Consider the following 24,184-nt stretch of genomic DNA (forward strand, 5'->3'; position numbering starts at 1 on the left):
CAAACATTTCACAATTGATCTTCTTATTAGCTTAATGACCTAGATGCAAAAATAATCAAAACATCCCAGTAAAGCATAGACATAGATATCAAACATACCAAAACATTTCTAAGACCTAGCCTAAACATACAAATCCCAAGCATCAACCAAAAGCATATTGCATAACATGCCATTTTTTCTCAACTATAAGGATACTAAGTATACAATTTAGGGTCTGTTTGTTTCACTAAAAATGGCTTCGAAAATTATTTCGGAAAAGTAAATATTTTCCGTGTTTTGATGAATCTATGTAAAATATTTTCTATTGTTTAATGATTTCTTAAAATATTTCATAAAAGCGCTTTTAATGAAACAAACATACATTTGATATTTTCTTATCTTTTCATTGTTTAATTGAGTTTATTTTATATCTATAAATTTATATTTTACATTGTTTTTGTATATATTAAAATATTTAGTTAAATTCGAGTTCATTAATATTTAGTTAAATTCGGGTTCATTACAACATCATTTTTAATTACATGACTACCAAGTGAGTATTTTTATTTAAAATGTGACATCAACAAAATTGACAAAAAATTAATAATGTCAACAATTGGGCTTGATTTTCAAATCTGAAAAGTAGAGGACTAAATTCTTAAAAATAAAAGTACAGAGACTAAATTGCAAATTTGTAAAGAGTACATAAACTTCGACATATTTTAACCTTTATGCTACAAAATATTTATTATTAATATATTTATAATTGTAATAAATATTTATTATTAAAATATTAATATTGAATATTTTCAATAATATGTGAAACATATTATTTAAAATTATTGTTTTAAAATTTTATTATTAAAATAAAATTAAAATATTAAATAATTTATTATATGACTAAATATAAATAATTAAATATTTATGTTTAATCTCCCAGCAAAACACTTTTACAAAAAATTGTGGAGCTTTAATCTCCCAGCAAAATAAAAAATTACAACTTGAAAAGTCTCTTGGAACTTTGTGCCTACCCTAGTTAATCTACATTACAGACGACTAGGGTCGAGTACAATCTGCCAAAGGTGTGGTGTAGGTGTGTAAACTACTGCACATGTATTTCGGGAATGCCCTGTTTCAACAGAAGTATGGACTCATTTAAATCTAGCATGGGTGATATCTAAACCCAATTTGGGGAATTGGGAGTGGCTCACCTAGGTCATTGAAGATGGGTCGAGTAGCCAGTGTCAAATGTTCTGTTACACACTTTGGGTTATCTGGAGCGAGAGAACCAAAAAAAAATACATGAGGGCCAAAACAATTTTGGGAAGGAAGTGGCGGACAAAATCATCAGATATGTGCAGGAGAATGATGCTTTAATCAACAGGAACCTTACCAAACACCTTTCTGCTCTTGAATAGAGACCCCCAGAGAACCAAATCGTTCGCATAAATTTTGATGCGGCTTTTAGCCAACGACATTTCAGATCTGCTTTGAGGTTGGTGGCTAGAAATGATAGGGGGAAAGTTTTAGTATCCAAATCAATTTTAGAGAATCGGATAGCCTCTCCGTTTGCCGCGGAGGCTTGTGCATGTTCTCAAGCAGTTAGGTTGGGGATTGGCATGGGTGTGGATGAAGTTGAAATTGAAGGAGATGCGTTAACGATTATTAAAAAATGCCAGTCCAATGTTGAAGACAATTCAAAAATAGCAGCTTCTATTAGAGAGATATACACCATAACAAGAATTGACTTCCCAAGATTCGATTTAGGCATATTTCAAGACGGGCAAACCAAACGACCCACATAATCGCCACAAAAAGCTTAAAGAGGGAAGATGAGATTTGCCTGGAACGGGTTGTACCGCCTTACGCCGTTGTTTCATTGGGATCGGGAAGGCAACAGGAGCAGGAACCCAACTGAGAGATTTAGAGTATTTCAAGTAACTGGAGAAAATGCTAGATGGTGTTTCTGCGTAGCATCAATGATCTCCGGAGAACTGCAACCGACAGGAAAATAGTGTGTTTTCGGGAAGTGGTGGGTGGCAGTTCATTAATTTGACTGGACAAAGTGACTTTTAGTTTCTGTTAGCTTAGAAGGATCAACTTGAGATCGCCAATAGGGAGGTTGAATTGACCTTTAAAAAATTGTGGTGGAAGAAATGAAAAATATGCAACAAAGAATCTAAGGATTTACAGTGGTTTGGCCTCAATTGCCTACTCCACCTTAGCTTAATATAACTAATGATTTTCTCAAATTCACTAATTTGGAAACCTTTGAGGACAAGGTTTAACCTTATAATCTCTCTTAAGATTTATGCTTCAAAATCTTAAGATACAGCTCCCTTAATGTTTCTACCAAAACCTTAAGAATTAACACTCTCTTAAAAAGAAACAAATAAGCAAACAAAGAAACAATCTTTACAAGATTAAGATGTTTTCCAATTAAGCAAAAATACAAAGAAGAACACTTGAGCTAAATGAATACAATGAAAGCTCACAAGTGTTTATAAGAAAAGGTATAAAAGAATTAATCTCTGGGTTGTTTTGATTGATCTTTAAGCTTTGCGCATGTTTCTTGTTATTGTTAAACCTTTGAAAGATTATATTTATACCCTCTACTTGATTTCCAACCATTTTGGTTGTTGTAGAAGCGAATGTAGCCGTTGGAGATAAAATATCAGGTCATTAACTTCACCTGCAACAACGAGTATCGATACCAGCAAAAAATGTATCAATATTTTTTGTAATTAATGTTGATTTCAGTGACCGTTGTAGCAGGAATATTGATACCTTAGGAAATATATCAATACCTTAAGAAAAATATTTATACTGGATCAATACCTACCAAGGTTTGAAAATGGCAGAATGTCAATTTGATATCGATTATCAGAGGGGTGTCGATATCTTGTAAAATATCGATACTTAGACAAAAAGTATCAATACTTTTTACCCGGGAGCAATTCTAACTTGTTTGAAAATGATTAAAACATAATAGAAAATGTTTGACTCAATTGAAACCATTTCAACTTGATTTTTATGAAATTGCTCAACTTTATTTTTATTTAAAAACATTTTAATTTGTTATATTAAAACATATTATCCAATAAAGCTTAATTTAACAGTTTTCTTTTTTCATTTTTTTTTATTTATGTTGTTTCAATTCTACTTGGTAGGCCACGTTGCTGGGCTTTCCGGTTTTGAACTTGCCTTAGTTTTGTTTTTGGGCTATATTGTCTTGTGTTTTGATTTATTTTTTAAATAAAGTTCAGTCTTATTACTTCAAATATATATATATATATGTATGTTTAATAATATTAAAAAATATAATATTTTATATTAATATTTTTAAATATTTTTAAAAATAAAAATATAATTTATTATCAATATAATAATATTAAGTTTGAGTTAAGTTAATTTTTATATAAAAATAAAATTACCTATAGAGGGGCTCGTTTCTAGAAAATGACTTAAGCTTTTCAAAAGGGTAAGCCATTTTACAGGAAAAATGGCTTTTTTTATGATGACCTGTAAGTCATTTTCCATTAACCAAGTTATTTTCTATTAAACAAACACAGAAAAATGTAGAAAATATTTTCCATAAAACCTTTTACATGTAAACCAACAGACTCTTAATCAACCTAACAAGTCATCAACAAAATACCATTACCATCTCATATATATATATATATATATATATATATATATATATATATATATATATATACACTTATAAACATAATAACCAAGGCCATAAAATACAAAATGAACATTATCACCAAAAGACTTCCTAGGTACCTACCAAAATCAAATTGATCATATCACCAACATTTGAGTTCGAGATTATCACTGGATGCTGAGTTGACGATCAAACCGATAAGTACCTAACCTATGCATGGAAAACAAAATCGTACTCTAAGTATAACTTAGTAGTATTTCTATAATCCGAACATTAAAATAATATACAATGCATTTAAATGCTAAGTTAAAACTAAACGATGCTATGCAATTATCATATCATATGTGCAAGTTTACATATATGCATTATTTTATCAAATACATTTTACTAATACTAATACATGGCAAATTCAATTAACATGACATATGGTACCCAAATCTAATTTCATATATACAATAATTATATAAATCATAGTTCAATTCATTTAATACATAATCAACACCATTCTTTATTCACATATCCATTCACTACTTTAGTTTCCATTTCACATTATATTCCATTCTATAATATTTGCTAATTCAATAGCATTACCATTTCAAAGTCATTATCTCGAGTTTATTTTTTACTTCCCCTATTAACACGACTCAGACTCGGACAGATACATGGATCCAACGAACACACCAGTTTGGCACTCAGTGCCTCATCGAATAAATTTGAAGTAAGTGGTTGCGCCCAGTGCTATAAATAAATTTGACACCCAGTATCTCATGGGTTAAACCGAAACAAATTGGCACCTTGTGCCTCATTGACTCGTAGTTGAAGTAACTCTAAACTCTTCCTATCCTATGGCATGCCACTTATATCCAACTTTACCCGAACGGTTAATAGGGATTCCATTTCACAATTCACTAGAATCAAATACTTCATTTCACCTTCATTTTCATCATAAAAATATAAGTTACATATATCAACATTTTATCATCACATTACATACTCAATTTCACATTTACACAATATATATACATTTTTCATAATTATTGAATTTAATCCTCAGATATATCAATCAATTCATTTCAGCTCAAATCATTTCATTATCACAATTATCTCACCTTGTATTCTTACCATTCACAAACAGTTCATAATGCAGCAATTTATAAAGAGTTCAGATTACATAAACACAAACCGTAAACTCTAAGCTATTTGTCGACGATTTTGTCTTTTCCTTTCTTTTTTTGAAGACTCTGAGTCGATGTTTGCTATGGATTAAAACAAATAGAATAAATTAACAATAAACAGCCAAATTCGCATTCAATTGCTAAATCATACAACTTTTGCAATTATTCAATTTAGTCCCTAAAACTGGGAATAACATAATTTTCACATTTAGCCCCTCCAAACCTAATGCCAGATTTTCTAGAGTCCTTATAGGACTTCATATTTCTCAATTACACCCCAAATTTTAAATTTTGCATAATTTAATCCTTATTATACGAAATCATCAATGGACTTTACAAATTAGTTTTATTTCACTTCTAACCTTAAAATCTATCAAATTAACACCTTAGAATTCAATTATTTAACAATGGAAACATTTTCAATCTTAAACAATAACGAAAAATACTATATGGGTTAGCTAGCTCAGATTATCGGGTTCTAAAACATAAAAATAAAAAAATGACTAAATTAAACTAACCAAATTGAGCTTCATAAATATAAACCCTTGTGTTGTGTGTTCTCTCCTATTTCTCTTAGTTTCGAAATGTGAAAATGGAAAGAGATAATATGTTTCTCTTTCCATTCACTAAGTTTTCATCTTTCTTTAATTTTTATTTTTTAATTTTAATTTGTTTAATGATTTATAATATAATATATCTATATAGAAATAAACTTCATTAATTGTCCATAGGTTAGTAACTTAGTGTATAATTACTATTTTAACCCCTTGATTCAAGTTCTAATTATAATTCCTTAGTGAATTGCACTTTTACCACATATACAATTTAGTCCATGTACTAAAATTAAGCACTAATTCAATGAAATTACTTATCCGAAATTCAATTCGCTTCTAATATAACTTCGTAAATATTTTTATAATATTTACGAGTCTAGTTTACAGAATCAGGGTTCTGAAACCATATTTTTTGACACAACCAACTTTTGGATCGTTACAAAAATAAAAAAAATATGATCACAAATTTGGAATGCCTGACCACTTTTCTTGATGTTGCTCGAGTTTGTTAAACAAGTCCGTTGTTTCAGTTGCAATAGATTGTACATACAACGGATAGAAATGAGACAAACCACAATGTATCGGTGGACAAAGAAGAAGCAATGATACTTTCAAAACACTAAGGATTGTGTTCTCAATGTTGCTTAGTAGCTACAACTAAACTTTGGAGGACTAGGTGGCTATTAAGGATGACTTAAAGAGAGTTTTAGGGCTCCCTTGATGTGATTTTCACACAAAATCCCGGTAAATTTTATGGAGATTAGAAAAGGAAAGTTGTAGATTTCGATACGTTGTTGCGACTCAAAGGGTGTGTCATGACACGAAGCCCAAAAATTTTAGGTCTTTTTGTTCGTAGTTTCATATCGCGACATAGGCTATGCGTGTTGCAACACAGTCCTTTGAATTTTTCAATATTGTTGCTTTGAAGTTCCATGTCACAACCTTAGGGTCTGTGTCACGACACGACCTTTGATTTTTCATTTTTCTGGGCTTTGGAGCTCTGTGTGGCAACACAGCCTATAAATTTCAAGAAATCATCTTTTTGGGGCATGCCGGACTCCTCGATTATGCCTAATCACCTTAATCCACCTCTAAACCCATTTTTGCTCCCTAAAACTTTACTCATATCCTAACTAAGTCAAATTCAAATACTAGAAATTCTAAAATCTAAAACACAAATAATTTTACATTATTTACAAAAATATTAATAAAGTTTGATGGTCAATTTTTAAGTGTGGCTACTGGATTCGTCTATCAAATCGTTAATTTCTATCATCAAATTTTTGTGTTTCTATTGATCATCTTGATCCATCCAACAAATGCTTACCCATCCCAAATCTTTCCATTTATCACTCTCCCTTGAGCCGTATGTTCCTACACACATGAGACTACAAAGATACCTTCGATAAAGGTTGTTAGGGGTGAACCAGTATAATGTAAAACAATCTTCCCCTAATTATTTTTCTAGTCCCACCTTTTGGTAATCGTGGTCGCATTTGAACACTTCTATTTCACCATCGATTTTCATAAATAATTCATTTTTTTCATGATCGATGGTTGATCTAGAAGTGGCCAAAAATAGCCTACCCAACAAAATGGTGATCTCTTAATCCTCCTCAAAGTCGAGGACTACAAAATCCACAATGATTATAAAACTTTTCAGTTTAACTAATACTTCCTCAAGTACTCTTTTTAGGCGTGCTAAGGACATATCATCTAATTGTAGTGTTATAGATGTGTTCTGTAATTCCCCCAATTCGAGTTTCATGTAGGTCGATAAGGGCATTAAATTAATACTAGCTCTTAAATCACAAAGGGACTTACTAAAATCTTTATCCCCTATTTCTACAGGAATTGTAAAACTACCCGGATCTTAATTTGGGGGGTATCTTTTTAGCAATTATAGCACTGCAAGAAGCATCAACATTAATTTGCACATTTTTTTAACGTTTTATGCCTTAACATTATTCTTTTAAATACTTAGCATATTTTGGATATCATTTAGCTCCAAGAGTGGCAAATTAACATTGAAGGACTTAAATAAGTTAAGAAAACTTAAGAAGTCAACTTCGTCCCATCTCTATTTTTCCTCTAGCCTCAATGGGAATGGTATCTTTGTCGTGCTAGGATTTGAAATTACCCACTCAGCTATCGGTTTGGCTACCTTTTCGGCTGGCTCCTTAAGCTCGTTTTCATCTAGGGCTTCCTCTACAAACTTTTGTACATCCTCATCTTTTTGGATGGGTGCACTAAGGTTATCAAGTGTTTTACCTGATCACAGGTCAATAGCATTCACGTGATCATTCCCATCCTTCTGAGGATTATTCTTTGTATTACCAGGGATGCCTTGGCCACTTTGCTTTTGTAAAAAACTCATCATTTGACTCATTTGGTTATGGAGACTATCCATTTAGGACTCGAGTCAATTGCACGTAGAATGGACTTGTTGAAGCTCCGTTTTCATTGTTTGTATATCCCTGTCTAGTCTGTCTAGCCTTTGGCCACATACAATATGGCCATTCCTCATAGATTTGTCCTAAGATCTCTACACATGTCGAGATTGGTAAGGAGGATTCGGTCAATTCCATCATGGATTTCAGAATGTGGCCCATAGCTCCAATTCAGCTCCATCATAGATGGTTTAACGACGGTTTCCAAAAGTTTTAAATTTTCCAGAATTTTTTTATACTTATCCTCCTCGCGGATAGCTTTTACCGTTGGTGGTTTTGGTTGTAGGCGAACCTCTCGCTATGCCACATATATGAGCTCATAGTCATATCATCAATTAACTGACAGACTCGTTTGTATGTGTGGTTCATAAGGGCTCATTCGGCTACTCCATCCAAACTGGACCTTAAATTATCATCCAAACCATTATAGAAAATTTTCATTTGGAGCCACTCTTGCATCCTATGATGGAGACACTTCCTCAACAGCAACTTAAATTGATTTCATACCTCATACAGAGTTTGGCCCTCAATCTGCTTGAAATTTCAATATCACATCTGAGCTGAAAGGTTCTGCTGATAGGAAATTTTTTGTGTAAAAATCTTTCCGCTAGATCGTCCCATGTAGTTATGGAACCTGGTTCCAACCAATCAGTTGCGTTATCACATAAGGAAAAGGGAAACAACCGAAGATGAACAGCGTCATCGGTGACCCCGTTATGTTTGAATGTATCGCGGAGTTGAAGGAATCGCTTCAAGTGTTGATTCGGGTCCTCCATCATATTCTCTCGGAACTGCAAGGTGTTCTGAATCATCTGAATTGTAGCCATTTTGATCTCAAAATTATTGGCATCAATCGTTGGTCTCTCAATATTGCCTCGCACGACACCTATAATTGGTAGTACATAATCGCGCAACGTCCTTTGAGCCATCAATAGCTCTCCCTGAATGTGTTTGTGGTTCAGATGGATCGTCAAATAATGGATTTTCCCAAGGTAAATCAACTACCACAGGTGGATCATTTTGCACCAGTTGACAGTTGCGCCTACAAAATTGCTTTGGATCATAATGTGATTCAATTGGAATGTTTTCACTTCGAGTCATACACTGAAATCAAAGAAAAAGAATAAAAATTAGCAAATAAAAGTTAAAAGTAAAAACAAAAAAAATAAAGATAAAAATCATATCTATAATTTTCTATTTTTCTATTTATCCTACTAATTGTAGAAAATTAAATTAAATGTCGAAACATCCCCGACAACGGTGCCAACAACTTAACTGTTGCCAAACATGCAAACATTTGGGCTAGAAATACTACAGCAAAAAGATATATAATAAAGCAATGGTATCCGCAATTATACGGGTCAAATTGTAATATAGTATTGTACAACAGGGTACAGGAAGTACTCCGAGGATTGTACCTAATGGAGGATGGATTAAACTTAGTATTATCTTCTACAAGAACAGGTCTAAACAATAATCATTGAAAATTATATTACGAGAATTAATAATAAAAATTAATGACATAAAATAAAATAAAATTACTAAAAAGAAATTGACAAACAAAGAAATCTCAATTAACAGACAGAAGATTAACTCTCTTCAATGGGTGTAATCAATTTCAAAACTCAGGTTTTAATGAATTAGATAATAACTAACCAATTATTATCTCTCGACCTATAACTGATTAATTCATCGATAAAAGCCACTTATCTCTCGACCTTGCAGTTTAAACTGAGATAAATTATGAGGTGCTCGGTAAACATATCCCCTCGGCCTATCTACCTAGATTACTTCCTAAGGTTGTCAATCCTAAGGTTTAAGCATACATAATTTAAACCAACTAATTCTAAGGTAAACCCTTATTTTCCCATTAATTACTTCCACATTCCCTCGTTAATCCTCTTAAAAGAATTAACTACTCATGAATCCAAATGTCATTTTCCTTAGAATTAATTTAATCATGCAAAACACACAAATTAAGCTAAAACAATAGGAAGATAGAAATTTTTTAATTAATTGTAGGAAGTGTTTGGAAAGCCACCTAGTATTTGGATTTGAGTGTAATTACTTGTAATTATATAAGGGTGACATGTTTGGATAACTATTGTAATTAGTGGATCCCATTAAATTGGGTGTAATTGATGTACCCCAATTATACTTTCGATTCTTAAAGAAGGAAGGGTGAGAATTTGAGTAATTACATAGGTAATTATACTCAAATCTAATTTTAAAAATTATTTATATACAAGTTATAAAAATTATATTACAAGCATAAATAGGTATGAGTGTTTGAGATGATTATGGTTAAAATTTTCTTATATTATAAATTCTAAAAATTATATTATAAAAATAATTTAAGTATTTTTAAATTTATAATAAAAATTATATTATTTTCAAAAATATATTTTTTATCTTACAAAATTTCTAAATTTATGATAAAAAGTTTATTATAAAAATAATTTGTATGTTATAAAAGTGTTAAAATATGTTTGTGTAAAAAGTTATGACTAAGAAGTATGCATATAACTTATTTATGTGTTCATGCTATATATTATAAAAATAATATACTTATTAAATAAAAATTGTTATAGTTTTTTTTATCATAACTAATTTATAAAAAATAACATTTTAAAGTTATGACAAAAATTATATTATTTTTATAAGAAGTGTTATGAAAGTTTTGGACAATTTATAAGATATTTTTTATAAATGATATATATTATAATTTTAATATTATTTTTAATCAATTTATGTATTATAAAAATGATATAACCTAACTTCAATTTATAAGACGTTTTTTTATAAATGATATATATTATAATTTTCATACTATTTTTACTCAATTTATGTATTATAAAAAGGGATATAACCTAACATAAGTCTTTCTCCAAATTAAGTTTATATAAGCTTTTATAATTAAAGTTATAGACTATTTGGATTGTGAATTAAATATTATATGGTTAATGCTAATTATACAAATAGAAAATATTTTCTTGCACCATATTGTGGGATATGATACTATATAAGAGAATGGTGTCAAACACAAGCATTATAGATAGCTCGTGAACTCTTTAATTTGATACATTTAAGGCTTCGAAATGTAGTTGAGAAGACAATCGTTGTTTGTTTTTTTAGAAATTCTCCTATTAACATCACCAAAAAAATTCTCCTATTAACATCACCTTAGTATAGAATAAAAAAATAAGGTTGGATTGTACTAACATTTGCATATTTCATAACTTCAATCATATGTGGAATTGAGATGATTCATACTTTGAATAGTACATAGAAGAAGAAGATTTTGATGATATTAATGATACAAATTCATATTCAGATGATAATAAACTCGATCAATAACCAATAAATAATGATAAGGAGAATATGTTAAATATTAAAAAGGAATAACCCACCAAATATATACTAGAACAATTAGATAAAATTGCATATAATGTTTATTTTTCCTGTTTTTCTATTAATAATCATATTATTAACTACTTTTTAAGACTAACATAATACATAATTTGATTTTAATTTTAGTTACTTGTTTAAAATTATTTTATCATACTAATAAATTTTATAGTAATTAATATTTTTACAAATAAATTCAGAACTATATAATTACAATTTGTACTACCAAACATAACATAAAAATTACGACATAATTACACTCTATCAACCAAACACGTTTAGAAAATTACAATTCTTGTAATTACCACCTTAATAATTACTTTCATTTAATTATTTTATTTTGTCCAAAATACCCTTAATAAATTAACAACTTATTTAAAATGTTAATTCATATTTAATTTTATTTTTCTATATACTTCATATTCATATTATGTTGTTGCATCTAAAGTTAATAATCTAAGTACAATTTGATCAATTCCAAACTCATGTACGAGACAAGATCTTAAAATACGAGAAAACATCTAAGTGAAACAAATCATCCTGTTTCTAATTGCTCTTTTAACTTTCTTTTTTTTTTTCTTTTAAATACCAAAAGATGTACAAGAAAACAGACTGTTTTTCCATATATATATATATATATATATATATATATATAAGCACACTTGTAAGAAATGTTGTCATTATATAGTTTTGGAATTTGAAGGGCAAATAATATCAGTGCGTTCAATATTGTACATGAAATTAGCAGCTGCTGAGTGCTGGACAAGACATGGAGATTCATTATAGCAAAAAATCGCGCATTCGAACCGGCCTCTTCACGGCATTGGTAAAACCCTGCATGTAAAAGGAAAGCAAAAAACAACACAGTATTGCATCATTTTCTAGTTTGATACCAATTGCACAGCCAGAAGATGAAACTGGGAATTTGAAGTCATTAAAGCAAGCCATCAGTGACATATCACCAAATTCCAGGAGGTAGCTGAAAATACGTAATCTCCACATATGTTACTTCAACTATTTACTTTAAGTAAACATGTACGATACAAATTCGAATATAAGTACGGGAAAATGATCCTTCAAATATGTGGAAATACTTTGAAAATATAATCATACTTGTACCAGATACAAACTCATATCCAACATCACCCCTGAGTCCAAACAAGACACACACACACACATATTAGGTTACTCTACAATTTAGGGCATTCTTTGCAAAATCTTGTCTGAGAATGGACCCAAATTGCTAAGTTATTTTAACTAGTAGGTTATGCAATAGTAAAGTCTTTTATTTATAAAAAGAGGCTTAGCACGCATGAGAGGCTAAGAAGACAGAGAAGAGGAGTGAATTATTTGAAACATCTACTTCCCTACGCACCTATGCTAGACTTGGCAATTTATCATGTCTAAGATATTATATATTTATATAAATTTTAAAACGCGAGATTTGATACGTTCATGTTTTTGTGTTATTTTGCTGTCATGTCATGTTTTGTGTTTAGCTCCAGTTATTTTCCTCACAAATCTATTGATCAAAAAGGCAGCATCAATATGTTGTTAACCAAAGAAAAAATGGGAATGCAACACAACACTTTGTAGAAAATCCCTTTCAGCAAAACCTTTGGGTTTCATTTTAACATAACATTCATGGCATGACCAAGCAACCAGGTTTTCTATTAGTCATTAACTCGATATGTACTAAAATTCAGCTTTGATAAAATGAAGCTAAACGATAGGAATTTACCTCATTAAATTTAAATAACAGAGGCCGCAAATCTCTTTCCAACGTCACTTCCTTCACTACTGCAATTTCAGAATCCAGAGAACCTCTGCTGCTTGGTTTTCTAAACCTGGATAGTTGACAAAATCTCAGCAAATATAATGTATATACAGTTATATAAACTATAGTCAATATATTCTGGTATGGTCCACTGATTATTTTTATAAATCAGAAGAGATTTCATCTAGAACTGGCACTAAACCTTCATTTGCTACAGTTGACTTATAATCCAAGGCAACATAGTTGATTACTCTAAGAGAATGACATGCTCACTTAACAGACAGACACCAATGGCTGTATACAGCAGCAAGAGAAAGGATCAGGTGAAGACAACTAAAGAAGCCAAAGATTTACCAAGTGTTTAGAATAGGTGTTCTAAAGCTGAAATGAAAAGGTGAGAACAAGATCAACCAGAGTAACCTTCAACTAGATTGACTTTGGCTTAACCCAAATACTTAATCATCTAAAAAACAAATGTATGGGAAGTCTATCGGAAATAAAGCATGTGTCATAGTTCATACGGCCATCAAACATAGCAAAGAAATAGGAAGGGTATGAAGTTGACTTGCCGGGAGGAATTGTCACTTACATTAGCCACATTTTTATTCTCAAACTTTTACAAAGTTTAGCATAACAATAACAAGAAGAATAAAGAAGGAAAAACTTATTATAAATCAAAATAAACGGAAAGAAGTCAAAAAGATCACCTTTCAAAGAAATCAAAACCACTACGTGCCTTCCTGACATCTGAAGTGGATTTTTGCTTTGCTTCCACGGTGGCACTTCTGCTAGAAACCAAAGATGATGAAACTGTGGTGGTACTAAGATTACCTTGCCTTGTATTTGATATATTCTTTTCATTTTCAAAGGTCTTTGTGCCTGCACCAGCATTCTCACCAATAGTTTTAGCAGATTTGGCTACACTGGCCCCTTTCCTTACAACGCCCTGGTCTCCATTGCAGCATCCATCTGTTCTCTGCGCAGATTTCCCAGTGCTTACTTGCAAAATCTTTTGCTTCTCAACCTGAAATCAGAATAAATTCCAAAAGCCTTCACAAGTAAGAACACTGTATAAAAGCTTTTACTTTTAATTGAAATTCCTTTTCTGAAAATAAAATGTTGAAGACTGTAACTCGACAGACAGAAGAGATTTCAATCTAAGGAAGAACATGATGTTAAAAAGTTTATGCTAAACGCTGCTACAAGCTTAAAATCCACCAAGCACAAAGATGATACTTAAAAGAACTTTAAATTAAGAGGATAGGGATATTAAACTCCTATCTAGACTAAATTGATTAATTTAATATTTCTCATAGTGGTTTCAGAAGAAAGAAAAATTGTAACAAAGAAAAATTGTAACTCATGGCAGGTCTAGAGTGGAAGTAGGTATCTGGGAAAATGCACCCAAATAATGAAGATTAAATCCATGAAAATGACACCTAACAATATTTCCAAGTTTTAAAATCTAATTATGAATTGCTTGAGTTTGCATGCCACTAAACCTACAAAACTTCAGAAGTAACAAAACTGCAATATCACTGTTCTGTCAAATAAATGTCTTTACAACACACATTTGTTCATCTGGCTAGGAAAAATAGATATGTTGAGCCATGTCTATCCTATGATCTATCATCAATTCTTTTGAGATATTAAATAAAACCTTGAAACCGTTTAAAGAAATATTTGGAAACAGCAATGCCATCAAGAACTTTAGAAATAAGTTTCATGGCACCAAAATAAAATAACTTTTTTACTGTATAAGTTCTCTTATTTTATTGCTTCTTTTAGAATCCCTTTTACTCGCAATAAATGTCTCACCAAGAACAGAACAAAAAGGGTTATCCTATAGCTCACATATGAGGATCACTCCCCCTATTTACATGATACTTCCCAAAAAATGGCAACCACAAATTTGTTGGATTATTTCCAGTTATATAAAAGATTACAGAGATTAAAAGGGATAGTAAATAGTCAGAATCCGGTGAGTACTAAAGTAATCTATTTCAATTTTGTCTGTCTAAAGCAACTTCAGCACCAATAACAATCATCAAGCTATATGCCAACAGAGACAGGCATCAGCCAACATCAAACTAGCATATCTTAAAAAAGAAGTAGACAAAAATACAGAATATTGTCAAGTAACTACATTACATACCTCATGCAATAAAACCTGCTTCATAGCTAAGGGAAGTACATGAGGATCTGATCTGTAATCCTGCTTATATCAGAGAGAGAAATTCAGGTCAAAATCATGAAATTTTGAATAAAGTTGCATGCCATTAAACATAAAGCACAGCTAGAAACCTTGTAAGCAATAAACTCGCCAATGGGGGGCTCAAAAGAGAGTGCTGATGCATCTGAAACTGCTTCATGTCCCATGTTACTGGACAGTGAATCAGACTTCATTTTCTTATAGGTTATAGAATAGGATACCATCACATTTACTAATTGAGTCAAATTATTCTTCTCAGTTTCTGATAATAAGTGCAATGCCACCTGTTGAAGGCACAAGAAAAGCCACAGAAATGAGATGGAAGAACTGCTATATTCTTTTCTTTCTTTCTTTCTTTTTTTTTTTTTTTTTTTGAAAGAAACTGCTGCATTCTTTTAATAAGAGAATAACATGAAAATAGAAAAGGAACATTCTAGATACATGAGAGAGATGAGGGGACACCAAAAATAGTAACAGTAGGCACCCTATATAATGATCAAAGAATTAATATCAAGCAAATCAACATTAAACAATTAATATTGTATATTACTATGTATCTAAATGTGCAGGTGTAGCGTCAAGCATTATGTGCACAACTAGAAACACTAGTAAGCAACCGAATGACTAATACTAACTATCTTTACAAAACTCGATAGCATAACTAGCACAAAGAGCCCAGCATCTAAACAAAAATGTGGCAACATTGTCCATAACGTCATCCCTTGGAATTAAATTTACCTTTCCTGATACAAATCCATGGATAGATTTTAAGGGTCAAAATTTAATTGGAACTCTTGAAGATCCTTTGTTAGATTATAGTTTGCTTAGAACAAATAAAACTTACATGGGGATTGCATACTAAACCTTAGGGACACTACCTTTCCAAAAGTCAGCACCTATTTGATTGCATCTAGCCTAGCCCAATGTTAAACTTCTTGTTTACGTTGTCAATAATTCACCTTCCAAGCATTCTTTAATAACAATAGGAAAATATTTAACAGCGTAAATTTAAAATTGCAAACAAGATAAAGTTATTTGTTTATACAGTTCAATCAAAATGCATATGCAAATTCCACTGCAGAACACAATTAATTGTAACTGTGCAAAATACTTTTCCAGTATTAATGAAAAACCAATCTCCAATTAACAAATAGTGGTTCAGCTAACACATTAAAAAAGGAATACATGTTTTGCAGTAAAAAAAGACACAAACCATGAGATGCAAGACACATTATGTTCGCATGCTTCAAGAACTTGCTTAATTTACCTAAATAAACAAAAGAAAGAAAGAAATTGAGGCCAGAAAAGGTCAAAGAATTAAGTAAATTCAAATCAATTACCGGCCTAAAGTTTGGTGGTGACAAGATATGCAACAAAGGAGATATCAAGTCCTCTATGCAGGACTTTGTTGATAAATGTCTAGACATGTACGGTGGAATTGTCTGGTGCCAAGCCCTTAAAATATCTGTCTTTTCCATCAGCATAGTACGGTATCTGAAGCATTGCACCAAATACAGTATTATCGACTGTTAGTCCTCCATGTTTGGCATTGGGTTCTTCAGAACTTGGGCATGGAGTAGAGATTACCTTTGAAATGACTTTGGCCACTCAAGAGTTGGCTTTTGGATTTGGGCAACTATCCGATGCAAAGTAATTGCAACAGAAGGCTGGTAAACTGCAGTGAAAGATAAAATCAGATTAGTGTTTAGTGGCCATAAACATGCCAGGGATTTGAAGTTGGTACTGCATATGTTCACCTTGAAGGGACATTTGCTGTGTCCGCATAACATACTGTTGCATTACATCAGAGATGCCAAGAGAATTCAAGCATTTGACCTTGAAATATCATGAGTACATGGTAAAGGTTTCATTGTGGAAAGAGAACAAGGTGAACAATATTTTATTGCCATATGAATAGGCCATCTACAAATACTTCAGATAAGTTGAATAGGTCATCTACAAATACTTCAGATAGGCAAGCCTTACTGTCTTATGCATCACTGGATCATGATACCGGAGCTGCAAAATGTTTTCATGGATCCCATCCAAAATTACATCATAATCGCCACTGCACAGTCATTCATAACTTAAGGTTAGAAGCAAAGGAATTAAATCACCAAAAAAAAAAAAAAAAAGAAGAAGCAAAAGGCTTGCTGGTCCACTACAAGGATCATCACACCTTTTGGAGGGAAACATGAAGTGAAAAATAATAATGTTCAAACAGAATTGCAATAAAAGACATTGAGAGGCATCTAATGTCTACCGGTTAGATATGAGGGCATGCAGAAAGTCAAATTCACCATAGCTGCTCCCAGAACTAGTGTTAGATTTCCTGTCCCGCTTTGTTCTTTTATGAAAAATCTGAAGGACAGCAGCCTCAAGTAAAAAAATGCTTCAAAGGATAAATAACTAAAACAATTCCAAAAGAAGTCACTGCCATACCTCTCTCCATATGTCAAAAGCACTTTTTGAGACATCCTTCCGCCCAACTACTTGTGAACTGATGTCCATCTAGAAAGAGGAAACCATGCTAATCATTACTCATTGCCCTAAATAAAATGCCCAAGCTTTAAAATGTTGAAAATGGAAAAAGAAAAAAATGAATTAGACTCAAAAATAAACAATTGCAATCATTGACAACGATGATTAAAGAATAAAGGGAAGAAGGGAACAAAGTGTAAAAATTGTTAAGTTACTTGTCACAATTGATTAAACGCCAAATATAACCTATTAGATTAAATCAATGAAAGCAGTTAAAAAATTATCTAAACTACCAAAAGGGTAGAACGTCTAAGATTATCAAGCAAACTTGCATAGGAAAGAGATACCACATTTCATTCATCTAAAAATGTATACATCAAAAGAAAGAAAAGAAGGTTAGAGTTACAGTAAAGCTACGGTAAAAGATATCCAAGTGCTGATGTAGCCATTAGAAATGACTAACAATTCAAATGAAACAAATTATAGATTATACTAATCCATAAACTTCATCTTACAGATACCAACATATATGAATTCTAGACTTCAATGGATAGCTGGTCAATTAATAGCCTCCTATGAAACAAAATTTAACGTTGAGGTTTAAAATTATTTAGTTTTGGTGTTAGTTACAACTATTATACACTTACCAGGCATCACATTACACTTGAAACTAAAACATTTTAAATTGGCGCAGCAAAAAATTCTATTTTCCTGACTCTTCCCATAAGGAAAGTCTGAAAGGATAATTCTATCTTAGCGGGCAGTATCATTCATTGAATCTTAAACCTTGAACTTCTTTCTGAAATTAGTAAGATTAAACAAAACCCTTCCAGCAACAGTGCTAGATTTCTTAATGAATGCATTCAAAACCATAAGATGACATAAAAGTCTTACCACATTGAGGGTTTCGTTCTTCTTGTGGAGAAACTGGAGAGTGTTCAAACATGACCGTATATCACATTCTGAAACATTTTAACCAAAGGGAATAAAGATAAGTACATTAGAAAAAAAAAGGCAGGAAGAAACACAACTAAAATAGTTCATATTATTAAGGCCCAAATATAAAAATGATATCTTGAGATTAGACTAGAAAAACAAAGGCCTAAATAGAACCAGAACCAGTATAAATGAGAGAAAAAGCAATTCGCAACTAAAGAAGCTTTAGTAATAATATGAATATCTTCACTAATGGAAGTAAAAGAACATCCTCGACAACAAGCAACAAAACTCACCGGTGAACTCTGCTAGTGCAGTAAGGGCAATGGAACTTGTTTTCATTCCCTCCCTGTTACAAATATACTTGAGCCTGTAAAAGAAACATAATTAGAAAATCAGGCTCACTAATTAATTGTTCTTCCTAGTTATGAATATATTTTCCATCACACAATCAAGTTGTATTGGAAACTAATAATAGCTAATATAAATATGTTAATTTCCTTTTTTAAGGACAATTATGCAATAAAAACACCGGGAGCAACTTGAAGCATCATAACCATTAAGCAATAATATTGCAGATGAATTACCTGCTTACTACACGACTCACTGTTGGCTGGACAAATATATGAACCCTGGAAAAAATATTTGGTATTGTCAGGATAATAATTTTAAGCACCTCAAAACTCCGCTAAGGAGGGAAAAAAGAGGAAATTTCCAGGTATAACAAACAAACAATGAAAAGGAGTTCTAAAAGCTGGCAATCATTAGTACTACCATTAAACAAGAGGTCAAAAGGCATTTCATCCACACTAGTTATGTGCCTAATGCAGCAGAAATCAATGCACCTTTTAATTCAAATACTCTTTCCTTCAGGAGCAGAAATGCCAACAAAAAGGAATAAAGAGATTATCAAAAGAGTTCCTTCTTATAAATTCAGGCAAAAGAAACAAAGAGCTAGTAACACTTGCCAAGTGATCATTCAAATAATAAATACCATGAGCACCAGGTCAAAATCACCAACATGCTTACTACTGTTGACAGCTAAAGAACTTACTTTGCTATCTGACGCAATGGTCTTAAAGCAGGTGCATAGAGGTCATTACATATGCAAATCACCTACATAGATGGCCCAAAAACTTAGTGTCACCTACAAAATATTACCAAACAGCGCACATATGGCATTTCAAACTCACAGGTCTTGTTAGGGATGCAGTTTTACTTCCTTTTTTCTTAGCATTATTTTCCTTCCCAAAATCATGCTTCCTTTCAGCAGACACCTGCATCGAGTGATTGTATGATTCATGAACTGTACAGAAAAACTACAACACCCAAATAAATGAAGTAACTGAATCGGAATCCCAATTTGAAATGATTTTATAACTTCTCAACTTATAGAAGGGAATCTATTAACATGAAGGAAAGGAAATGTCTCAACCAAGACAGATTTCCTTTCCTTCCTGTAAATAGATTACCCTCAAAATACAGTTAATTATAGAAAACGTTTAAAAAGAACCAAAGAAACTGATCAACATCAAAAGAATAAAGGAATAGAATCAAGCAAACATATGACTCACTGTCCTATTGACCAATAGAATTGTAGTGATGCACTTTTTAGCACGCTAATTTAACAAAGATTATCCTGTGGCTTGTGCTAACTTAGACAATACTAACAAAGTATAAAAATTTTGGAAATTCTTAAGAGAATGTTGTGGCATTTCTTTTGAGTAACTGAAAGTAACTTTTTAGTTGAGCCGAGCCAAGCTCAAGTCATAAGAAACTCAAGCCCAACACAATATTTGAGGCTCAAACCTTGGCTCAAGCTCAGAGGAGTTTCATTTTTAAAGCTCAAACTTGAATCAATATAAAGATCAAACTATTTGAGCTCACTCAATTCTATTCATTTACCTAGCAAAATTTGAGTTTCATTCACATGCTTGGCTTGAAACTTATTTATTTGCGCCCAAGTTCGTGTTCAAGTTCAAGTTCGACTTGAAAATTTCCATTCCTAACTAAAAAATATATTAGAAATAGAAAAACTCAATTAGACTTGCAAGCTACTTAAGTCAAGCATTAAGTCACCCAAATTTGACTCACTTGATAGCTAAAGATGCTTGAGCTCAGCTCAACAATAATTGAGCCAATTTAGTTTTTTTGTTTTGTTTTATGAGCCAAACCTGAGTATCTTGCAAGCAAAAATGATGTCTTGTTTACACCCCTAGTTTTTATAAATTGATAATAATTAAGCTTTCTTACTCCACACAACCTTTTAAAGTTTTAACCACCATGCAGAAAAAAATAACTATAAAGAGAACACCAAAATGCCGACTAAAAGAGAGAATATACAATCAAAGTAGATATTGAAGACCGATTGAGCATGTCGTAACTAGATGCATGATTGGAATATGCTTCACAAAAACCACAGGACATCAACAATCAGAACCGTGCCATACCATCTTCAAAATAACCTCCACAGCACCCTTCCCATCACCAAGAGCTCCATCTATTTCATCAATCACCTACAAACAACTCGATAAGCTTTTGTTTGAGTATCATCTTGCATAAACAAATAAATTAAATTAAACTATGAGACTTTCGAAAAGAAATAATTAATGACCAACCAGACATTTGGGTCTTGCATCAGCCATGACAGAGTTCATCTGAACAACATCAAGGATTTTTGCTTCAATTGTTGATGTTGATCGATCATCGCTAGCATTAACCTACACAGGACTCTTATCAAATACTTAAAAAGATTAATGCAGAATACAAATGTTAAACAGAAAAATTGTCACAAAAATATGCAAGAAGTAACAGAACATTCTAGACATATCAATTGAGAAATATAATGCTTGTGAAAATTAACAAGACATCCATGACTCTATAAATTCATTTTTAGCCAATTAAATCCTCTCTGTCAAAGTAAATCTTATTTAATACATAAAGAGAGGCAACCAGAAACAGCTTAATGCAATGGTTGAATGCCAATATCCTGCAATGTTGATGAACCTATGGGCCCTTGCATGAGTAAAAGGTAAACACAAAAGACCTCCACAACACGGTATCCACAATGCTTTGCAGCTACATGCGCTAGTGTAGTCTTTCCAAGCCCTGGGGAACCACAGAGTAGAAGAATCTGCAATTTTCATAAGATTCAATTAATGATGGATTTCAATCTTAGAAGTTGATGATTAGCACTAAAATATGATGAAGCAAATTAACACTTTCTAGTCTACTAGAAATGCGTTGTGTTATTTAAGAGCACCAAACAAGATAAGAAATTGATGATTTCTCAACTAAGGAGTCTGTTAAAAACCGGATTACATTTATTGTGATGCATATAACATATCAAAGAATTCAAACAAAACCAGCTGCTAAATTGAAAAACTAAAATTTCTTTCAACTGACACCAAGAGATATTGATGTATAGTAAACACAGAAGTAAACCAGAGCTACTAGGAACAGATCAATTTGGTTTTCCGAACAGGTACTTAAAACTGTACACTGCTCCTTCTAGAACGTGATGTCATAGAGCAGCCTTCTCTTGTGATATTTCTTTTAGGTGCCAATTTGAAATGATTTTATAACTCCTCAACTTATTGAAGGAAATCTATTAACAGGAAGGAAAGGAAATGTCTCAACCATGACAGATCTCTCTCAAATATACCATTGCTTACCTTCTGTTCTGGTGGACCAGTGAGCCTTGAGTTTTTGTTCCAAAAGTCCTGCATACCTTTTAAATTATTGGTCCCATGATCCACATTATCAATGTGGTTGTTATTTCCGTTAATCCATCTATGTCCTCTATTCTTTCTTGAAAAATCCGAATCAAAAGATTTTTTATGTTGAGTAGAAGAAAGTCGTCTGAGAGCTGACAAAACTTCATCTGAGGTACTCCTAATTTCGGATCCAAAAACACAGGAATCCCATTGTTTTAACCACAATAGGACCTGCAGTAAGATCACCATCAGAACTTGATAACTAAAGATATATATACACATACATACATAAAACTTAAAACAATTATCGTCTCCATGAACTACGTATGTAAATAACTAGTATGTACCTCACGATTTGTTTGTTCATCGCTAAGGAGCTCAGTGAATGAACTTGGAGCATATTTCTCGACCCAAAGTTGTTCATGGACCATAGTTGTCTCGGGAATAGTTATATCATTCTGATGTTCAGAACTTGCTTCCAAGGCCTTCAACACCCGATAAATGAATTGTAAGAACCATTCTTTCCATAGCAAAATTATATGACCACTAGAACTGCTAATTAATAAAGCCAAGGGCAAATTTCAATTTAGTTGAGCACAACATAGATCAAAGAAAAAGATTCAAAACTATTACTATCTAGACACTAGCGTGACATGAAAAGAAATTATGGCTGACTGTTAAATCTTCTATAATTTCCCCTAGTTTTGACTTTCATATTTGATAATATTGTACAAGAATGTAATCTTCACTTTGTTTGCTACAACTCCTCTTTCACATTAGAAAGATTGAAATATAAGGAAACAATTTTGTGTAGCAGACTCCAATTCCACAAATACTCTAACATGTAGACACAAACAAATGAACATTTTCAAAATCACTTTAACATGTTAGTGAATTTATTCAAGAATTGCAGCATTAAAGAGAAAGGGGGAGAAACCCTTCAATTTTTGTAAATGGCAATGTACCTTGGCAAAAGCTTGTTGTTCCACTCTTTGCAATAGAACATTGACTGGTTCAGGAAGAAGGCCTGCAAAGAAATTAAACATTAATTCAAATAAACATAAGAATCATATATTATAGTTGAGAATTTTCATTTTTTTTTTCTAATTATCCTAAATTTTGCATAAACTACCTTTAGATCGTTCTTTGCAATTCAATTTCTCCAATCCTTCATCCCTCTGCGCACCGCTAATCTTCGCATAAACTCTTTCGCCACCACTTGGCGCGGTGACAGGCATGCAATCGCCATTAATTGCCGACATAAACCTTGACAAATAAACTTCCTCATCCTTTTCAACTGCAACCTCAACGTTAGTTTCCTCTGGCGGAGCGTACCGTAGCCAATCTTCCTCCTCCTCCTCCTCCTCCTCCTCAATATCAATTCTTTTGGTTCTCTTGTTCTCCTCGGGTTGAGATTCGATTGCGTCGGAGTTTCGAGGGCGTTTTGAGCCGTCGATTTCAAGGTTTTTCAAGGGCGGTGATTGTGGAGGAGAGGGATCGGACGGGGGAGAATCTATGTAGGGTTCTTCATAAAAATGGGAGTTGGCTTCCAGTAACTCGAGCTCTTCAGGGAGCGGAATGTCCATGTCCATGTCCATGTCTATAGGAAGGAGCAAAGTGAAAGTGTCGGTGACTGTGAGAGGGAAAAAAGAAGGGGAATGATTTGGGAGCTTTTTTTTCTTCTGTATTTTTGGCGGGAAATTGAAGGGAAAAAAAGCGGCAAGATTTGTTACGTAATTCCGAATATGCCCTTTATGCCCGTCCCTATTTTCATAGTTTGTACCCTTGGGAGGCCGGCCTTGGGACAGTAAAATGTAGTCCAT

At 32.4% G+C, this 24,184-nt stretch overlaps 1 protein-coding gene and 1 long non-coding RNA gene across 3 annotated transcripts; both read right to left on the reverse strand.

Moving 5' to 3' along the window:
- Positions 1-890: 890 nt before the first annotated feature.
- Positions 891-2,375, reverse strand: LOC128032685 (uncharacterized). The gene is made up of 2 exons (XR_008188947.1): positions 1,373-2,375; positions 891-1,253 (listed from the first exon to the last, which is right to left on the reverse strand). It is a non-coding gene; the product is annotated as an uncharacterized LOC128032685 (long non-coding RNA).
- Positions 2,376-11,761: 9,386 nt separating this feature from the next.
- On the reverse strand, positions 11,762-24,050 carry LOC105798626 (uncharacterized). 2 transcript variants are annotated; one of them, XM_012628755.2, is made up of 23 exons: positions 23,494-24,048; positions 23,327-23,388; positions 22,709-22,846; positions 22,320-22,592; positions 21,692-21,778; positions 21,264-21,365; positions 21,096-21,161; positions 19,839-19,922; positions 19,700-19,761; positions 19,233-19,277; positions 18,942-19,015; positions 18,604-18,671; positions 17,671-17,739; positions 17,492-17,589; positions 17,215-17,296; positions 16,986-17,064; positions 16,816-16,903; positions 16,569-16,722; positions 15,321-15,512; positions 15,172-15,231; positions 13,724-14,040; positions 12,981-13,086; positions 11,762-12,073 (listed from the first exon to the last, which is right to left on the reverse strand). In XM_012628755.2, exons 1-23 carry the CDS (start codon positions 23,957-23,959, stop codon positions 12,020-12,022), a joined length of 2,826 nt encoding a protein of 941 aa, XP_012484209.1. In that variant the 5' UTR covers positions 23,960-24,048; the 3' UTR covers positions 11,762-12,019. The 2 variants fall into 2 exon arrangements, with proteins under 2 accessions (XP_012484209.1, XP_052477453.1); XM_052621493.1 differs by having other exon boundaries at positions 12,073-12,218; positions 23,494-24,050.
- Between the last annotated feature and the right edge of the window lie 134 nt (positions 24,051-24,184).

This window comes from Gossypium raimondii, chromosome 9, assembly GCF_025698545.1.
Source record: "Gossypium raimondii isolate GPD5lz chromosome 9, ASM2569854v1, whole genome shotgun sequence".
Taxonomy (NCBI): domain Eukaryota; kingdom Viridiplantae; phylum Streptophyta; class Magnoliopsida; order Malvales; family Malvaceae; genus Gossypium; species Gossypium raimondii.